The 19,992-nt window shown below is 44.5% G+C and overlaps 1 protein-coding gene across 3 annotated transcripts in view; it reads right to left on the reverse strand.

Annotated features, from left to right (window-relative positions):
* Window positions 1–2,206: 2,206 nt before the first annotated feature.
* ZNF711 (zinc finger protein 711) overlaps window positions 2,207–19,992 on the reverse strand; it is a 55,966-nt gene continuing 38,180 nt past the window's right edge. For 2 of the 3 annotated variants that reach the window (XM_068250043.1, XM_068250041.1), the window contains 2 exons: window positions 7,898–8,038; window positions 2,207–4,459 (listed from right to left, as the gene is read on the reverse strand). In XM_068250043.1, coding sequence (XP_068106144.1) covers window positions 3,279–4,459; window positions 7,898–8,038 — 1,322 coding nt within the window. In that variant the 3' untranslated portion in view covers window positions 2,207–3,278. The remainder of the gene's footprint in view (window positions 4,460–7,897; window positions 8,039–19,992) is intronic. The other variant, XM_068250042.1, reaches the window with a different exon arrangement.

Below are 19,992 nucleotides of genomic sequence, written 5' to 3' on the forward strand. Positions count from 1 at the left end.
CCGGGCTTTGATTCGTGTCCTCGTTTCACCGCTTTCACCCAGGGCCGGTGCGTCCATTAAGGCAAAGGGGGCAATTGCCCCGGGCCCTCGAGTGTTGCCAGGCCCCCAACTGCTCCCTTAACTGTTACATGCTCCCCTGCACAATATATGATGGAAGCAGCAGGAAGTAGTGGGAACCTTCCTGGGGAGGTGAGTATGATGGAAGCAGCAGGGTGTAGTGGGAGCCTTCCTGGGGAGGTGAGTATGATGGAAGCAGCAGGGAGTAGTGGGGCCTTCCTGGGGAGGTGAGTATGATGGAAGCAGCAGAGCAGTGGGGCCTTCCTGGGGAGGTGAGTATGAAGGAAGCAGCAGGGAGTAGTGGGAGCCTTCCTGGGGAGGTGAGTATGAAGGAAGCAGCAGGGAGTAGTGGGAGCCTTCCTGGGGAGGTGAGTATGAAGGAAGCAGCAGGGAGTATTGGGCACCTTCCTGGGGAGGCGAGTATGAAGAAAGCAGCAGGGAGTAGTGGGAGCCTTCCTGGGGAGGTGAGTATGAAGGAAGCAGCAGGGAGTAGTGGGAGCCTTCCTGGGGAGGTGAGTATGATGGAAGCAGCAGGGAGTAGTGGGAGCCTTCCTGGGAAGGTGAGTATGAAGGAAGCAGCAGGGAGTAGTGGGAGCCTTCCTGGGGAGGTGAGTATGAAGGAAGCAGCAGGGAGTATTGGGCACCTTCCTGGGGAGGCGAGTATGAAGAAAGCAGCAGGGAGTAGTGGGAGCCTTCCTGGGGAGGTGAGTATGAAGGAAGCAGCAGGGAGTAGTGGGAGCCTTCCTGGGGAGGTGAGTATGAAGGAAGCAGTAGGGAGTAGTGGGAGCCTTCCTGGGGAGGTGAGTATGAAGGAAGCAGTAGGGAGTAGTGGGAGCCTTCCTGGGGAGGTGAGTATGAAGGAAGCAGTAGGGAGTAGTGGGAGCCTTCCTGGGGAGGTGAGTATGAAGGAAGCAGCAGGGAGTAGTGGGAGCCTTCTTGGGGAGGTGAGTATGAAGGAAGCAGCAGGGAGTAGTGGGAGCCTTCCTGGGGAGGTGAGTATGATGGAAGCAGCAGGGAGTAGTGGGGCCTTCCTGGGGAGGCGAGTATGATGGAAGCAGGAGAAGCCTTCCTGGTTAGGTGAGTATGATGCGGAGGTATTTGCTTTACTCCCAACAGATTAATTTTGGTACACACCCAGTCTACGTGAATGAACATGGGTTAGGGTTCCATTGCAGCGTGTGTGGCCAATATGGCAGGCTAGGTTCACACAGACGATAATTGCTCACAGTCCTGCCCTGTCTCCTGTGCTTGTTTAAATTGGCACCACTGTCAAAAACATCTTTTTTTCTTCCTTTTTTAAGTTGAGGAGTAGAGGAGAGCCTAGCAACACTTTCAGAGTCTATACTTGTCCTTGACTCCATTGGAGAAAGTTTCTCACTTCCTGCTTCTAGTGACATCACAGGAAGTGAGATAGTATATTTTCAGGGACACAGACTGAAAGATAAATGAGGTTGACTCAAGCATTTCCCCACTTTATGAGGGATTTAGCAAATTTTAAATTATGACCCAGCATATTGACGAAATGTTGTCAGTGCCATCAGTGGTCTCTAAGTGCAGGACGTTGAGAAAATCAGCTCATTCCATTCCTTATTTCTTCTACAGATCGTTGCAGAAATGACTAAAGTGTGAGAAGGAAAGGATTGAGGCTTGCGGGGTGATAAAGTGCCTGCATTTGAAGGGTAATAGTCCCCGGCAAATTCATCATGAGGTGACGGCAGTTTATGGAGACAATTGACCAACTTATGACACTACTGTGAGGTGCAAAAGAAATTCCCAAAGTGGTCACATGTCCCTCACAGATGAGCCAAGACCTGGAAGACCATCAATGAAGGACAATGTGGCCATGGTGAAGAAAGTGGAGGTTTTTTATCCCAGAATACAGATGAACAACCATCCAAATGATCATGAATAAAACCAACCTCAGTTATGGTAGTGTGTGGAAAATTATTGATGATGAACCGCACATGTCTAAGGTGACTGCATGTTGGGCTCCACGTCTGCTAACCCCTTTCCACGAACAAACAAGGCGTGGTCTTTCAAGACAGATGTTGACAGAGTTGGAACAGGATGAAGAGGATTTTTTGGGCCGGGCACCATTACTCTTCAAATACAGGAACTTAATCACACTGCCAGCCTCAATCTTTTTCATCTCACACTTTAGGGCCTGTTTCCACTATCGCGAATCTGCATGCGTTTCCTGCATGCAGATCCGCACAGCCAATACAAGTGAATGGGACTGTTTACACTTGTCAGTTTTGCTGTGCGTTTTTCTGTGCAGGATTTTTCTGCACGGCAGAGCCCTCAGAATTCGCCTGCGTGTGGAATGCAGGCGAATCGCACGCAATGTGTTTAATAGGGAAATCGCATGCGTTTTCCCCATGCGTTTTTTGCCGCGAATTCGCATGCGATTTCGCATAGGTACCCATGTTAATTCACACAGGCAGTGACATGGTTAAAATCGCATTACCCTAACATATGCGAATTCGCATGCGAAATCGCGACAAAAACGCATGCGATTTCGCCTGCGGTCATTTGCCGGCGATTCCGCAACGCTATAGTGGAAACGGGCCCTCACTCACTTCTGGCACCATCTGTAAAGGAGAGAATGAGCTGATTTTCTAAATATCATGCACTTAGGGACCAATGAGGACACTGACATAAGTTCATCAACACACCATAATAACTTGTGGGTGATAATAAAACTTTATGATACCCCCTTGTATACAAAATTCAACTGTGATAAAGTTTAACTTAAAGTAAATGAGAACTGAAAAAAACATAAAAACAGATACTGTTTTTTGTTTTTCTGATTTACATTAGCTTGAAGTTCCATTTTAAAAAAAGTGTGATGACTTACGTAGATGGGCGAGAGGAAGCGCGGGATTACAATAAAATGGGTACAAAGCACATAGAACTTACTTAGTGACGACATTAAAATGCAACTGCGTTGGAATCTCTCGACTGCTGTTGATAACTGAGTGAAAATTGCATGAGGGTTACACATACAGCCCCTGAACTATTGCACAATGCCACACATTTTTCATTGCATCGAAAGGAGTTTTCAGGATCGTTATTTTCAGCCACACTTCTGAGAATCGCTTGCGCATTCTGGACCAGAGGGGGCCGCCATGTTCCCTTCCGTCCCTCACACAAACAGTGCTACATATTCTGCTGTGCAGCTAGTCGCCATCCGCGAGTTTTTAAAGCGTGACCCTCCATAATTACAAGATGGCCTCTTTGTGGTGGCGCATAATATGCTGATTCTTCTCGGACGGGCGACGGAACCCCTTCTTGCAGAATTCGCAGCGGTGCGGGTAGTCCTTGGTGTGTATGGAAATGACGTGGCGCTTGAAGCCGGAAGCGTCCGTCGTGCTGTATTCACAGTACTGACACTGGTAGACCTTTTTGCCGCTGTGCGTTTTCATGTGCTTCTTGAGCTCCGGCTGCAGGCGGAAGCAGCGTTTGCATTTCTTGCACTTGAAGGGCAAGTCTTTCGTGTGAACGGACAGGATGTGGCCGCTCAGGACGAAGGGGTCGGAGGTGTCGAAGTCGCAGTGTCGGCACTGGTGGACCTTCTTACCTTTGTGGGTCTCGTTGTGTTTCTTCAGTTCGGAGGGCCGGTGGAAGCCCTTTTCGCACACGTCGCACTTGTGGGGGAAGTCCTTGGTGTGGACGGAGATGACGTGACGTTTCAGGTCGCTAGAATTGGTGCTCTTGTGGTCGCAGTGCGGGCACAGGTGAGTTTTGTGGCCCTGAAAGAGCTCCGTGTGCCGCAGGAGTTCCTTCTCGTCGGTGAACGCCTGGGGGCACTGCTCGCACTTGAAAGGCAAGTCCGTGCCGTGGCGGCTTTTGATGTGTGTCTTTAAGTTAGACTGGTCGGCGCAGCGGAATTCGCAGAAGTGGCATGCGTAAGGTTTTTCGCCCGTGTGGGTCCTAAGGTGCTTCTTAAGCTCGGAAGGGTGTCTAAAGCCCTTGCCGCATTCGACGCACACGTGGGGGAAGTTCTTGCTGTGGACGGCCAGCAGATGGCGGTTGAGGAGCCCCTGCTCGGCTGTCTCGTAGTCGCAGTATTTGCACTTGTGAACTTTGGGTTCTTTGTCCCGCAGGATGAGTTTGTTGGAGCTTAGCGGGCTGGCCTCCCGGTAGCGCCGCGTATACTCTGTGAACTCGTGGGTCTTGTCCACTTTGCTGGTCAGTTTATGGCCCTCCAGGTGGTTGTGGAAGTTGACCTTCTTGTTGGTGGTGAAGTCGCAGTCTGTGCATTGGTACTTCTTCTTCATCATCATGTGGTCCGGATGGTTCTTCATGTGTCTCTTAAGGAAGCCCCGAGACTTAAACTTCTTCCCGCAGATGTGACACGGGTACACGGTCAACGGCTGACCATCGGGACCGATGATGACAGCTGGGAGGGGTGAACAGAAGGCAAGATTATTGGAAGTCACACATACTGCAGCTACATTTCATCAAGTAGCATAGATCAGCACCAGGGCTGTGGAGTCGGAGTCGGGGCAATTTTGGGTGCCTGGAGTCGGAGTCGAAAAAAAATGCACCGACTCCTAATGAATTTAAACTGTAATTAAAATAGAAAATATGATACAATTTTCTATTTCTCAGATAATAGTCATCATAAATAATTTATACATACAGTAATAGCTGTGCTTAGTCCACAAAAATGAAATAAACCAATCAAAATTAGTTACTTGTGCTGCTTGAATAAAGCAGTCCCCATATTTTTAAGGTCAGATATACATATCTGATTGTGACTGTATATATGATATGTACACAGGAATCTCTTATATATACTAAATAACATCTATGCTGTAAGAATAAAGCCTGATGTGTAGCCGTGTCACTAATACAGATTGTCAATGAGATGGAAATAAGTCTGCATTGATTCTGATTTATGCAAATGTATGCATTCCCTTTGCTGATGAAATCAAATAATTTGATATGTTGTTAAAATTTGGTTTGGTGACTACGAATTAAATGGTACCTGAGAAGGATGAAAAGAAAAGTTTTATACATACCTGGGGCTTCTTCCAGCCCCCTTCAGGCTAATCAGTCCCTCGCTGTCCTCCACCACCTGGATCTTCTGCTATGAGTCCTGGTAATTCAGCCAGTCAGCGCTGTCCAGCCGCATGCCGCTCCCACAGCCAGGAGCATTCTGCACCTGCGCAATAGGGCTGCGCAGGTGTAGTACACTCCCGGCGGCGGAGTGTGTGCATGCGCACTACGCCAGACTGGCTCAAGTACCTGGACTCATAGCAGAAGATCCAGATGGCGGAGGAGGACAGCGAGGGACTGATTATGATTAGCCTGAAGGGGGCTGGAGGAAGCCCCAGGTATGTATAAAACTTTAATTTCATCTGTATCAGGTTTACTTTGTTACACAGTAGTACTATACTCTACATATGCACTCCCCACACAGCTGCAGGGAATCCACTGAGAATGCTGTGCACATTGAACACAGAGGTGTTGTCTGTCACCCATAAACCTGGTTCAGATTGTGCATGAAGAATGTGTAATAGAGGAAGAATCTCCTCATTCCCCTGCAGAGTACCTGCACATCACCCTTACATGTACCCACAGTTACATTGCCTAGTGCCTGATAGATGTTCTTTGTTCCGGTCTGTACCTTTTACAAGTACTCTTACCGAGGACTAGTTTTAGTCTGACTAAAGGGAATAAATATGGCAGTCTCCATGTCCTTCTCACTTCAGTTGTCTTTTAAAATTCCTAAGCGTTGGCAGTTAAGAGACGAATTTCATGTTACATACTTTCAATCAACAAGATTGTAATATGCAAATTAGAGGAGTCGGAGTCGGTGGAATCCTAAACTGAGGAGTCGGAGTCTGAGTCGGAGTCGGTGGATTTTTGTACCGACCCCACAGCCCTGATCAGCACACACTGCAGTTAGTTTACTATCAGTACAGGAAAAGTAACAGCGTAAACTGTACATAATGGAAGTAGCAGAGATCAGCACACACTGTAGCCAGTTTACTATCAGTACAGGCACAGAGTAACAGCTTATACTGTACATACTGGAGGTAGCAAAGAAGCACACACTGCAGCTAGTATACTATCAGTACAGGTACATAGTAACAGCTTATACTGTACATACTGAAGACAGCAGGGAGTAGCACACACTGCAGCTAGTTTACTATCAGTAGAGGGACAGAGTAACAGCTTATACTGTACATACTGGAGGTAGCAGAACAGCACACACTTCAACTAGTATACTATCAGTACAGGCACATAGAAACAGCTTATACTGTACATACTGGAGGTAGCAGAGATCAGCACACACTGCAGCCAGTTTACTATCAGTACAGGCAAAGAGTAACAGCTTATACTGTACATACTGGAGGTAGAAGGAATCATCACACACTGCAGCTAGTTTGCTATCAGTACAGGCACAGAGTAACAGCTTATACTGTACATACTGGAGGCAGCAGAGATAAGAACACACTGCAGCCAGTTTACTATCAGTACAGGCACAGAGTAACAGCTTATACTGTACATACTGGAGGCAGCAGAGATCAGCACACACTGCAGCTAGTTTACTATCAGTACAGGCACAGAGTAACAGCTTACACTGTAAATTCTGGAGGCAGCAGAGATCTGCACACAATGCAGCTAGTTTTACTATCAGTACAGGCACTGCTTATGCCAAAAAGATCAACAGGATAGCCAGGCAATGTGTATTGTTTAAAATGAACTATATACAGCAGCCTCCACATCCCTCTCAGTTTAGGTGTGCTTTAAAGGACAACTGAAGTGAGAGGGGTATGGAGGCTGCCATGTTTATTTCCTTTTAGGCAATACCAGTTGCCTGGCAGCCCTGCTGATCCTCTGCCACTAATACTTTTAGCCATATACCCTGAACAAGCATGCAGCAGATCAGGTGTTTATGACATTACTGTCAGATCTGACAAGATTAGCTGCATGCTTGTTTCAGGTGTGATTCAGCCACTACTGCAGCCAAATAGATCAGCAGGACTGCCAGGCAACTGGTATTGGTTAACAGGAAATAAATATGGCAGCCTCCATAGTCTTCTCTCTTCAGTTGTCCTTTAACAGGAAATAAATATGGCAGCTACCATATCCCTTTCACTTCAGGTGTCCTTTAAAGGGGTTCTCTGGTATGTTTAAAAAAGCTAGAACTGCAGCTGTAATGTCCCGTGCCGTCCTCCTATGATCCTCCGTTCCTCTCCACTGGTTTTATTCGGCATCTGATCCAACTGTGCGTGCTCGCTCCCGCGCGCGTCATCGGGTGCTTACTACGCAGGCGCAGTACAAGTAAACTACGTACTGCACCTGCACAGTAAGCTCCCGATGACGTGCACAGGAGCGATCACTATTCCTCTATTTAGACAAATAATAGACCGGTGCCGGCAGCAGGGAACGGAGGAGGACGGCGCGGCGGGACATGACAGCTGCAGGGGCCGATAGAAGCCCCAGGTAAGTGTCTGTTTTAGCTTTTTTAAACATACCAGAGAACCTCTTTAACACTGGTACCCAGAGGATGATGGGAGTGATGACAGACTCCACCGTGTACACCCAGAGGACATAGGTGTACAGGTGCGTACATATAAAATTGGTGCAGCCAAATTTACGCACAGGGTGAAGCTGAAAGACAGCTCGCCCTGCGCCTGCTGAGAGTCTTGGGTGGCGTTAATGCATCTTGGGGGTGGGGAGGAGGGGGAACGACACATAATTCAGGCACCGGCTATTGCCAGCGGCATAGTCACCTCATTTTTTTCAAATTCACTCTACGGCCTATGGTGGCGCCCAAATCATTGGCGCAACTCTGCAACCAAACCATCTCGGTACAGGTTACCTGTCTGCCACTGCCTGGCGTCCCCTCTCCTTCTCTTCTTGGCTTTCTGCTTGAGGGCTCTGCTGGTGGCGATGGAGTCGCAGATCTGCAGATATTGCGTGGCTGCGCCATTCTTTGTCTCCAGACGAGATTCCACGTTTCCTGATGGATAAAGAAGGACTATGGTCATAGAGGGATGACAGAAGGCATACAATTGGTTTTCTCTGACCCCGCCCCCTCTGTCCATAATGAGCGACTATCAGCATCATTATAAAAAGGCTGAGCACAGTGAATGTGGAGTAAGGGCTAGGTACCACTAAAAATTGGAAAACGCTAAAAAACAGCAATTTAAAGAGCGAAATGGCGTGCGCCACGTTTGCGAATTCGTCAAATTGCAATCACTCCTGTAGAATCATAGCCACACTAGTGAAGACATTTCAGTATCACCAGCGTTTCCTAGAAAGCGGAAAACATACTGCAAGTCCTCTAGTGTTGATGCAGGAAAAAGAGAGTTGGACATTTGGACGCTGCTGGGCGTGGCCATAGGCTGTAATGTGAATCATGGCTATGGCGGCACTTAGAGGACAATTTGGGAGCTGGCAAAGGAGGGAAAAAAACAGCGCATTACGGCCGCCAGCAAAAGCTGGCAGCCAAATTACATCTTTCCCCGATTCCAAGGCAGCCTGGAGGGGGAATAGTAATTAACGCCCCCGATACTTGTGCAGGAGCACGGTGAGCCGTTTTACGGCTTCTCCCTGTGCCCAAATTTCCTGGTGCCGTTTTTGGATGAATGCCTCTAGTGTGCCCCTGGCCTTAGGCAGGGTTCACACTTTCCTGAGTTCCGCAGCACAGAATGCAAACAGCCACACACCGAAAAACGTGTGATTTTTTTTGTTCACGTCGTTTTTTTTTTTTTCACATCATGCGCATTCTTTCTATATTTTACACTAGCTGATTGCCCGGCGTTGCCCGGGTATGTATTTGGCTGGTGTTGGCTCCGCCTACTTTTTCTAACCCTAACACATAATTACTCACCGACCAAGTTTGTGAGCTTTGCGGTCTTTGGTATCAATAATCTGCATTGAAATGAAACAAATCTGATTGGCTGTGTGTGGCTCCACCCCTCTTCTGAATTTGAACCCCAGTCACACAATAACCAACTGTACCAGGTTTGAGGCCTGTGCCATTAACAGTTCAAGAATGGTAGCAATTAAATATTCCCCTTGAAAAGCAACAGGTGAAGTTTGATTCACTTTTGTAGGCTCCACCCACTTTTCTGAATATTAATCCCAGTAACCAACTGTGCAAAGTTTAAAAACCCTGGCATTAACAGTGTAAGAATGGCTGCAGTTTACATTTTCCCAGTGAAATGTGTATTTGTCTCCACCCACTGATGACCCGGCGTTGCCCGGGTATGTATTTGACTGGTGTTGGCTCCGGCCACTTTCTAACCCTAACGCACAAACACTCAATGACCAAGTTTGTGAGCTTTGGGGTCCTTGTCATCAATAATTTGCATATTCCCATAGAAATGAAACAAATCAGATAGGCTGTTTGTGGCTCCGCCCCTCTCCAGCATTCAAACCCCAGTCACCCAATGACCAACTGTAGCAGGTTTGAGGCATCTGCTATTAACAGTGTAAAAATGGCAGCAATTTAAATATTCCACTTGAAAATCAACAGGTGAATTTTGATTGGCTATTATAGGCTCCACCCACTTCCCTGAATATTAATCTCAGTCACCCAGTGACCATCTGGGCAAAGTTTGAGAACCCTGCCATTAACAGTGTAAGAATGGCTGCAGTTTATATTTTCCCAGTGAAATTTGGTTTTGGTTCCGCCCACTATTTGTAACCTAGACACACAGTCACTCAATGACCAATTTTGTGAGCTTTGGGGTCCTTGGCATCGATAATTTGTACTTTCCCATGAAATGAAACAAATCTGATTCACTGTTTAAGGCTCTGTCCCCTTTTCTGAATTTGAACCTCAGTGACCCAATGACCAACTGTACCAGGTTTGAGGCTTGTGCCATTAACAGTGCAAGAATTGCAGCAATTTTAATATTCTCCTTGAAAAGTGACATGTGATTTTTGATTGGCATTTTTAGGCTCCACCCACTTTTCTGAATATTAATCCCAGTCACCCAGTAACCAGCTATGCTAAGTTTGAGAACCCTGCCATTAACAGTGAAGAAGGGCTGCAGTTTACAATTTCCCAGAAAAATCTGTTTTTAACTCCACCCACTTTTTATAACCTTGACACAGTCACTACTCAATGACCAAGTTTGTGAGCTTTTGGGTTCCTGGCATCAAAATTGTGCTAATGGAAGCAGTTTATCCAGCAAAGAAATCTGGTTCTTTTTGGCTCCGCCCCTTTACTGAATTTGAACCCCAAACACTTAACAACCGACTGTAGCAGGTTTGAGGCCTCTGCTATTAACAGTGTGAGAATGGCTGCAGTTTCAATATTCCCCTTGAAAATCAATAGGTGAATTTTGATTGGCTCTTGTAGGCTCCACCTACTTTTCCGAATATTAATCCTAGTCACCCAGTGACCAACTGTGTGAAGTTTGAGGACCCGGGCATTAACAGTGTAAGAAAAGCTGCAGTTTACATTTCCCCATGTAAAAAGTTAGTTGTTTTTGGCTCCGCCCACTATTTCTAATCTTGACATACAGTCACTTAATGACCAAGTTTATGAGCTTTGGGGTCTTTGGCATCAATAAGTTGCATTTTACCTTTGAAATTAAACAAATCTGATTGGCTGTTTTTGGCCCGCTCCCTTCAGAATTTAAATCCCAGTCTCCCAGTGACTGACTGTAGCAAATGTTAGGCCTCTGCTATTAAGAGTGTATGAATGGCAGCAATGTTAATATTCCCCTTGAAAATCAAAAGGTGAATTTTGATTGGCTGCTGTAAGCTCCACCAACTTTTCTGAACATTAGTCCCAGCCACCCAGTGGCCAACTGTGTCACGTTTGAGAACCCTGCCAATAACAGAATGGCTGAAATCAATCTAACAAATCTGATTGGCTGTTTGTGGCTCCACCCCTTTAGTGCATTTGGACCCCAGTCACCCAATGACTGACTGTATCAGGTTTGAGGCCTCTGCCACTAACAGTGTAAGAATGGTAGCAATGTGAATATTCCCCTTGAAAATCAATAGGTACATTTTGATTGGCTGTTGTAGGCTCCACCCACATTTCTGAATGTTCATCCCAGTCACCCAGTGGCCAATTGTGTAAAGTATGAGAACCCTGCAATGTAAAAAATGAAGTTGTTGGCACCGCCCACTTTTTCTAACCTTGACATACAGTCACTCAATTATCAAGTTTATCAGCTTTGGGTTCCTTGGTATCAATACTTTGTATATTCCCATTGAAAAATAAACAAATCTGGCTGTTTGTGGCTCTGCCCCCTTCCTGAATTTGGGCCCCAGTCACCCAGTGACCAACTGTACCAGGTTTGAGGCATCTGCTTTTACCAGTATAAGAGAATGGTAGCAGATGAAATATTCCCTTTGAAAATCAAATGGGGAATTTTTATTGGCTGTTGTAGGCTCCACCCACCTTCCAAAATCTTAATCTGTCACCCAATGACCAACTGTGCAAAGTTTGAGAACCCTGCCATTAACGGTGTAAGAATGGCTGCAGTTTATATTTTCCCAGTAAAAGTTGTTTTGGCTCCGCCCACTTTTTGTAACCTCAACACAGTCACTCAATGACCAAGTTTGTGAGCTGTCAGGTTCCTGGCATCAAAAATGTGTGAATGGAAGCAGTTTATCCACCAAGGAAATCTGATTGGCTGTATGTGGCCCCGCCCCTTTAGGGAATTTGGACCCCAGTCACCCAATGACCGGCTGTAGCAAGTTTGAAGCCTCTGCAATTAAAAGTGTAAGAATAGCAGCAGTTTAAATATTCCCCTTGAAAATCAATAGGTGAATTTTGATTGGCTGTTGTAGGCTCCACCCATTTTCTTGAATCTTAATCGCAATAACCCAGTGACCAAGTGTGGCAAGTTTGAGAACTCTGTGATTAACAGTCTAAGAATGGCTGCAGTTTACATTTTCCCATTTAAAATGAACGGCTGAAATTTGATTGGCTGTTTTATGATCCACCCACTTTTCCTGGATTTGTAACCTCGGTCACCAAGTGACCAACTGTGCCATGTGTGGGGACTCTGGCTTGATTACTGTGAGAATGGCAGCCTTTTACATTTTTTCCATTGACTTGAATGGGTGGAATCTGATTTGCTGTTTGTAGCTCCGCCCAGGTGTGCAGGGGGGACCCGAGACCCCCAGAACATATCATCCCAGGTAGTAAGGGATCTGTGTACCAAGTTTCGTTCAAATCGGTCAAGCCGTTTTCGCGTGATCGCGGCACATACACACACACACACATACATACACACACACACACATACATACATACATCCGATTTTATATATATAGATTGTACTGCTGTGGACAGATGCAAACGTTATTTTGTGTACGAGTGTATGTAAAAGAAAAAAAATGCATGCAAAAAATATGCCGCAATATCCATCTATCCAAGTGTAAACCTACCCATAGGCAAAGATCACACTTGTTACTGCGAAAATGTATGCAACACAAAACAAATGTGTCCCACTGACAAGGTCAGATCGCAAATTTGTCGTGTAATTTAACCACTTCACCTTGAAGAGTTTTTCCCCTTAAAAAAAACAGAGCAATTTTCACCTGTCAGCGATCCTTCCATTCATTCGCCTATTACTTTATTACTACTTATCACAAAGAAACAATCTATATCTTGTTGTTTTTTTTTGCCACCATTTAGGCTTTCTTTGGGAGGTACTTTTTGCTAAGAATTATTTTATTCTAACTGCGTTTTAATGGGAATAATAAGAAAAAAAATTGAAAAAATGTATTATTTCTCAGTTTTCGGCCATTATAGTTTTAAAATAATACATGCTACCATTAATAAAACCCACACATTGTATTTGCCCATTTGTCCCGGTTATTGCAACATTTAACATTTTCTAGTACAATGTATGGCGCCAATATTTTCTTTGGAAATAAAGGTGCATTTTTTCAGTTTTGCTTCCATCCCTAATTACAGGCCCATCTATATATATAAAATCGGATGTATGTATGTATGTGTGTGTGTATGTGTGTGTGTATGTGCCGCGATCACGCGAAAACGGCTTGACCGATTTGAACGAAACTTGGTACACAGATCCCTTACTACCTGGGATGATATGTTCTGGGGGTCTCGCGGCCCCCCTGCACACCTGGGCGGAGCTACAAACAGCAAATCAGATTCCACCCATTCAAGTCAATGGAAAAAATGTAAAAGGCTGCCATTCTCACAGTAATCAAGCCAGAGTCCCCACACATGGCACAGTTGGTCACTTGGTGACCGAGGTTACAAATCCAGGAAAAGTGGGTGGAGCATAAAACAGCCAATCAAATTTCAGCCGTTCATTTAAAATGGGAAAATGTAAACTGCAGCCATTCTTAGACTGTTAATCACAGAGTTCTCAAACTTGCCACACTTGGTCACTGGGTGAATGCGATTAAGATTCAAGAAAATGGGTGGAGCCTACAACAGCCAATCAAAATTCACCTATTGATTTTCAAGGGGAATATTTAAACTGCTGCTATTCTTACACTTTTAATTGCAGAGGCTTCAAACTTGCTACAGCCGGTCATTGGGTGACTGGGGTCCAAATTCACTAAAGGGGCGGGGTCACATACAGCCAATCAGATTTCCTTGGTGGATAAACTGCTTCCATTCACACATTTTTGATGCCAGGAACCTGACAGCTCACAAACTTGGTCATTGAGTGACTGTGTGTTGAGGTTACAAAAAGTGGGCGGAGCCAAAACAACTTTTACTGGGAAAATATAAACTGCAGCCATTCTTACACCGTTAATGGCAGGGTTCTCAAACTTTGCACAGTTGGTCATTGGGTGACAGATTAAGATTTTGGAAGGTGGGTGGAGCCTACAACAGCCAATAAAAATTCCCCATTTGATTTTCAAAGGGAATATTTCATCTGCTACCATTCTCTTATACTGGTAAAAGCAGATGCCTCAAACCTGGTACAGTTGGTCACTGGGTGACTGGGGCCCAAATTCAGGAAGGGGGCAGAGCCACAAACAGCCAGATTTGTTTATTTTTCAATGGGAATATACAAAGTATTGATACCAAGGAACCCAAAGCTGATAAACTTGATAATTGAGTGACTGTATGTCAAGGTTAGAAAAAGTGGGCGGTGCCAACAACTTCATTTTTTACATTGCAGGGTTCTCATACTTTACACAATTGGCCACTGGGTGACTGGGATGAACATTCAGAAATGTGGTTGGAGCCTACAACAGCCAATCAAAATGTACCTATTGATTTTCAAGGGGAATATTCACATTGCTACCATTCTTACACTGTTAGTGGCAGAGGCCTCAAACCTGATACAGTCAGTCATTGGGTGACTGGGGTCCAAATGCACTAAAGGGGTGGAGCCACAAACAGCCAATCAGATTTGTTAGATTGATTTCAGCCATTCTGTTATTGGCAGGGTTCTCAAACGTGACAAAGTTGGCCACTGGGTGGCTGGGACTAATGTTCAGAAAAGTGGGTGGAGCCTACAGCAGCCAATCAAAATTCACCTTTTGATTTTCAAGGGGAATATTTACATTGCTGCCATTCATACACTCTTAATAGCAGAGGCCTAACATTTGCTACAGTCAGTCACTGGGAGACTGGGATTTAAATTCTGAAGGGAGCGGGCCAAAAACAGCCAATCAGATTTGTTTAATTTCAAAGGTAAAATGCAACTTATTGATGCCAAAGACCCCAAAGCTCATAAACTTGGTCACTAAGTGACTGTATGTCAAGATTAGAAATAGTGGGCGGAGCCAAAAACAACTAACTTTTTACATGGGGAAATGTAAACTGCAGCTTTTCTTACACTGTTAATGGCCGGGTCCTCAAACTTCACACAGTTGGTCACTGGGTGACTAGGATTAATATTCGGAAAAGTAGGTGGAGCCTACAAGAGCCAATCAAAATTCACCTATTGATTTTCAAGGGGAATATTGAAACTGCAGCCATTCTCACACTGTTAATAGCAGAGGCCTCAAACCTGCTAAAGTCGGTTGTTAAGTGTTTGGGGTTCAAATTCAGTAAAGGGGCGGAGCCAAAAAGAACCAGATTTCTTTGCTGGATAAACTGCTTCCATTAGCACAATTTTGATGCCAGGAACCCAAAAGCTCACAAACTTGGTCATTGAGTAGTGACTGTGTCAAGGTTATAAAAAGTGGGTGGAGTTAAAAACAGATTTTTCTGGGAAATTGTAAACTGCAGCCCTTCTTCACTGTTAATGGCAGGGTTCTCAAACTTAGCATAGCTGGTTACTGGGTGACTGGGATTAATATTCAGAAAAGTGGGTGGACCCTAAAAATGCCAATCAAAAATCACATGTCACTTTTCAAGGAGAATATTAAAATTGCTGCAATTCTTGCACTGTTAATGGCACAAGCCTCAAACCTGGTACAGTTGGTCATTGGGTCACTGAGGTTCAAATTCAGAAAAGGGGACAGAGCCTTAAACAGTGAATCAGATTTGTTTCATTTCATGGGAAAGTACAAATTATCGATGCCAAGGACCCCAAAGCTCACAAAATTGGTCATTGAGTGACTGTGTGTCTAGGTTACAAATAGTGGGCGGAACCAAAACCAAATTTCACTGGGAAAATATAAACTGCAGCCATTCTTACACTGTTAATGGCAGGGTTCTCAAACTTTGCCCAGATGGTCACTGGGTGACTGAGATTAATATTCAGGGAAGTGGGTGGAGCCTATAATAGCCAATCAAAATTCACCTGTTGATTTTCAAGTGGAATATTTAAATTGCTGCCATTTTTACACTGTTAATAGCAGATGCCTCAAACCTGCTACAGTTGGTCATTGGGTGACTGGGGTTTGAATGCTGGAGAGGGGAGGAGCCACAAACAGCCTATCTGATTTGTTTCATTTCTATGGGAATATGCAAATTATTGATGACAAGGACCCCAAAGCTCACAAACTTGGTCATTGAGTGTTTGTGCGTTAGGGTTAGAAAGTGGCCGGAGCCAACACCAGTCAAATACATACCCGGGCAACGCCGGGTCATCAGTGGGTGGAGACAAATACACATTTCACTGGGAAAATGTAAACTGCAGCCATTCTTACACGGTTAATGCCAGGGTTTTTAAACTTTGCACAGTTGGTTACTGGGATTAATATTCAGAAAAGTGGGTGAAGCCTACAAAAGTGAATCAAACTTCACCTGTTGCTTTTCAAGGGGAATATTTAATTGCTGCCATTCTTGAACTGTTAATGGCACAGGCCTCAAACCTGGTACAGTTGGTTATTGTGTGACTGGGGTTCAAATTCAGAAAAGGGGTGGAGCCACACACAGCCAATCAGATTTGTTTCATTTAAAAGCAGATTATTGATACCAAAGACCGCAAAGCTCACAAACTTGGTCGGTGAGTAATTATGTGTTAGGGTTAGAAAAAGTAGGCGGAGCCAACACCAGCCAAATACATACCCGGGCAACGCCGGGCAATCAGCTAGTAATTTATAAAGTAGCAGTAATAATTCCGCTTTACATACATATTAAAAAAGTTCAGTCCCTAAAGTAACTATTTATGTATTTTTTTAAATTTGTAATTTAAAAATAAATAAATTGGTAGCTAGTGAGAAGTGTGTGAGGTCATGGGTTAATCTATATATATAAAATCGGATGTATGTGTGTGTGTGTGTGTGTGTGTATGTATGTATGTATGTGCCGCGATCACGCGAAAACGGCTTGACCGATTTGAATGAAACTTGGTATACAGATCCCTTACTACCTGGGATGATATGTTCTGGGGGTCTCGCGGCCCCCCTGCACACCTGGGCGGAGCTACAAACAGCAAATCAGATTCCACCCATTCAAGTCAATGGAAAAAATGTAAAAGGCTGCCATTCTCACAGTAATCAAGCCAGAGTCCCCACACTTGGCACAGTTGGTCACTTGGTGACCGAGGTTACAAATCCAGGAAAAGTGGGCGGAGCATAAAACAGCCAATCAAATTTCAGCCGTTCATTTTAAATGGGAAAATGTAAACTGCAGCCATTCTTAGACTGTTAATAGCAGGGTTTTCAAACTTGGCACACTTGGTCACTGGGTAAATGTGATTAAGATTCAAGAAAATGGGTGGAGCCTACAACAGCCAATCAAAATTCACCTGTTGATTTTCAAGGGGAATATTTAAACTGCTGCTATTCTTACACTTTTAATGGTAGAGGCTTCAAACTTGCTACAGTCGGTCATTGGGTGACTGGGGTCCACATTCACTAAAGGGGCGGGGCCACATACAGCCAATCAGATTTCCTTGGTGGATAAACTGCTTCCATTCACACATTTTTGATGCCAGGAACCTGAAAGCTCTCAAACTTGGTCATTGAGTGACTGTGCGTCAAGGTTACAAAAAGTGGGTGGAGCCAAAACAACTTTTACTGGGAAAATATAAACTGCAGCCATTCTTACACCGTTAATGGCAGAGTTCTCAAACTTTGCACAGTTGGTCATTGGGTGACAGATTAAGATTTTGGAAGGTGGGTGGAGCCTACAACAGCCAAACAAAATTCACCTTTTGATTTTCAAAGGGAATATTTCATCTGCTACCATTCTCTTATACTGGTAAAAGCAGATGCCTCAAACCTGGTACAGGTGGTCACTGGGTGACTAGGGTCCAAATTCAGGAAGGGGGCGGAGCCACAAACAGCCAGATGTGTTTATTTTTCAATGGGAATATACAAAGTATTGATACCAAGGACCCCAAAGCTGATGAACTTGATAATCGAGTGACTGTATGTCAAGGTTAGAAAAAGTGGGCGGTGCCAACAACTTCATTTTTTACATTGCAGGGTTCCCAAACTTTACACAGTTGGCCACTGGGTGACTGGGATGAATATTCAGAAATGTGGGTGGAGCCTACAACCGCCAATCAAAATGTACCTATTGATTTTCAAGGGGAATATTCACATTGCTACCATTCTTTCACTGTTAGTGGCAGAGGCCTCAAACCTGATACAGTCAGTCATTGGGTGACTGGGGTCCAAATTCACTAAAGGGGTGGAGCCACAAACAGACAATCAGATTTGTTAGATTGATTTCAGCCATTCTGTTATTGGCAGGGTTCTCAAACGTGACACAGTTGGCCACTGGGTGACTGGGACTAATATTCAGAAAAGTGGGTGGAGCCTACAGCAGCCAATCAAAATTCACCTTTTGATTTTCAAGGGGAATATTTACATTGCTGCCATTCATGCACTCTTAATGGCAGAGGCCTAACATCTGCTACAGTCAGTCACTGGGAGACTGGGGTTTAAATTCTGAAGGGAGCGGGCCAAATACAGCCAATCAGATTTGTTTAATTTCGATGGTAAAATGCAACTTATTGATGCAAAAGACCCCAAAGCTCATAAACTTGGTCATTAAGTGACTGTATGTCAAGATTAGAAATAGTGGGCAAAAACAACTAACTTTTTACATGGAGAAATGTAAACTGCAGCTTTCCTCACTGAGGCGCTACACCTGCTATTGCTGGAATTCTGTTTTGTCCCCACGTTTATTGCCTGATGAAGCGGGCTCGGCCTGCGCAACGCGTTGCATTTTTGGGGTACTATATAATAAATGTGATTGCTACTTTTCAGACAGTCTTTCGTGTCTGCTTTATGGAGGTAAGTCCACCACTTCCTCCTAGCAAATTTTAAAAATTGTATCCACTTTTATTCTGCTGCCGCCTCTGTTCTCCTACTGCAGCTTTTCTTACACTGTTAATGGCAGGGTTCTCAAACTTCACACAGTTGGTCACTGGGAGACTAGGATTAATATTCGGAAAAGTAGGTGGCACCTACAAGAGCCAATCAAAATTCACCTATTGATTTTCAAGGGGAATATTGAAACTGCAGCCATTCTCACACTGTTAATAGCAGAGGCCTCAAACCTGCTACAGTCAGTCGTTAAGTGTTTGGGGTTCAAATTCAGTAAAGGGGCGGAGCCAAAAACAGCCAGATTTATTTGCTGGATAAACTGCTTCCATTAGCACAATTTTGATGCCAGGAACCCAAAAGCTCACAAACTTGGTCATTGAGTAGTAAATATTCAGAAAAGTGGGTGGAGCCTAAAAATGCCAATCAAAAATCACATGTCACTTTTCAAGGAGAATATTAAAATTGCTGCCATTCTTTCACTGTTAATGGCACAAGCCTCAAACCTGGTACAGTCGGTCATTGGGTCACTGAGGTTCAAATTCAGAAAAGGGGACAGAGCCACAAACAGTGAATCAGATTTGTTTCATTTCATGGGAAAATACAAATTATTGATGCCAAGGACCCCAAAACTCACAAACTTGGGCATCGATTAGTGACTTTGTGTTCAGGTTACAAAAAGTGGGCGGAACCAAAAACAAATTTCACTGGGAAAGTGTAAACTGCAGCCCTTCTTACACTGTTTATTTCAGGGTTCCCAATCTTTGCCCAGATGGTCACTGAGTGACTGAGATTAATATTCAGGGAAGTGGGTGGAGCCTATAATGGCCAATCAAAATTCACCTGTTGATTTTCAAGTGGAATACTTAAATTGCTGCCATTTTTACACTGTTAATAGCAGATGCCTCAAACCTGCTACAGTTGGTCATTGGGTGACTGGGGTTCAAATGCTGGAGAGGGGTGGAGCCACAAACAGCCTATCTGATTTGTTTAATTTCTATGGGAATATACAAATTATTGATGCCAAGGACCCCAAAGCTCACAAACTTGGTCATTGAGTGTTTGTGTGTTAGGGTTAGAAACTGGGCGGAGCCAACACCAGTCAAATACATACCCGGGCAATGCCGGGTCATCAGTGGGTGGAGACATATACAAATTTCACTGGGAACATGTAAACTGCAGCCATTCTGTTAATGGCAGGGTTTTTAAACTTTGCACAGTTGGTCACTGGGTGACTGGGATTAATATTCAGAAAAATGGGTGGAGCCTACAAAAGTGAATCAAACTTCACATGTTGCTTTTCAAGGAGAATATTAAAATTGCTGCCATTCTTGA

The sequence above is a fragment of the Hyperolius riggenbachi genome, chromosome 8 (assembly GCF_040937935.1).
Source record: "Hyperolius riggenbachi isolate aHypRig1 chromosome 8, aHypRig1.pri, whole genome shotgun sequence".
NCBI lineage: Eukaryota > Metazoa > Chordata > Amphibia > Anura > Hyperoliidae > Hyperolius > Hyperolius riggenbachi.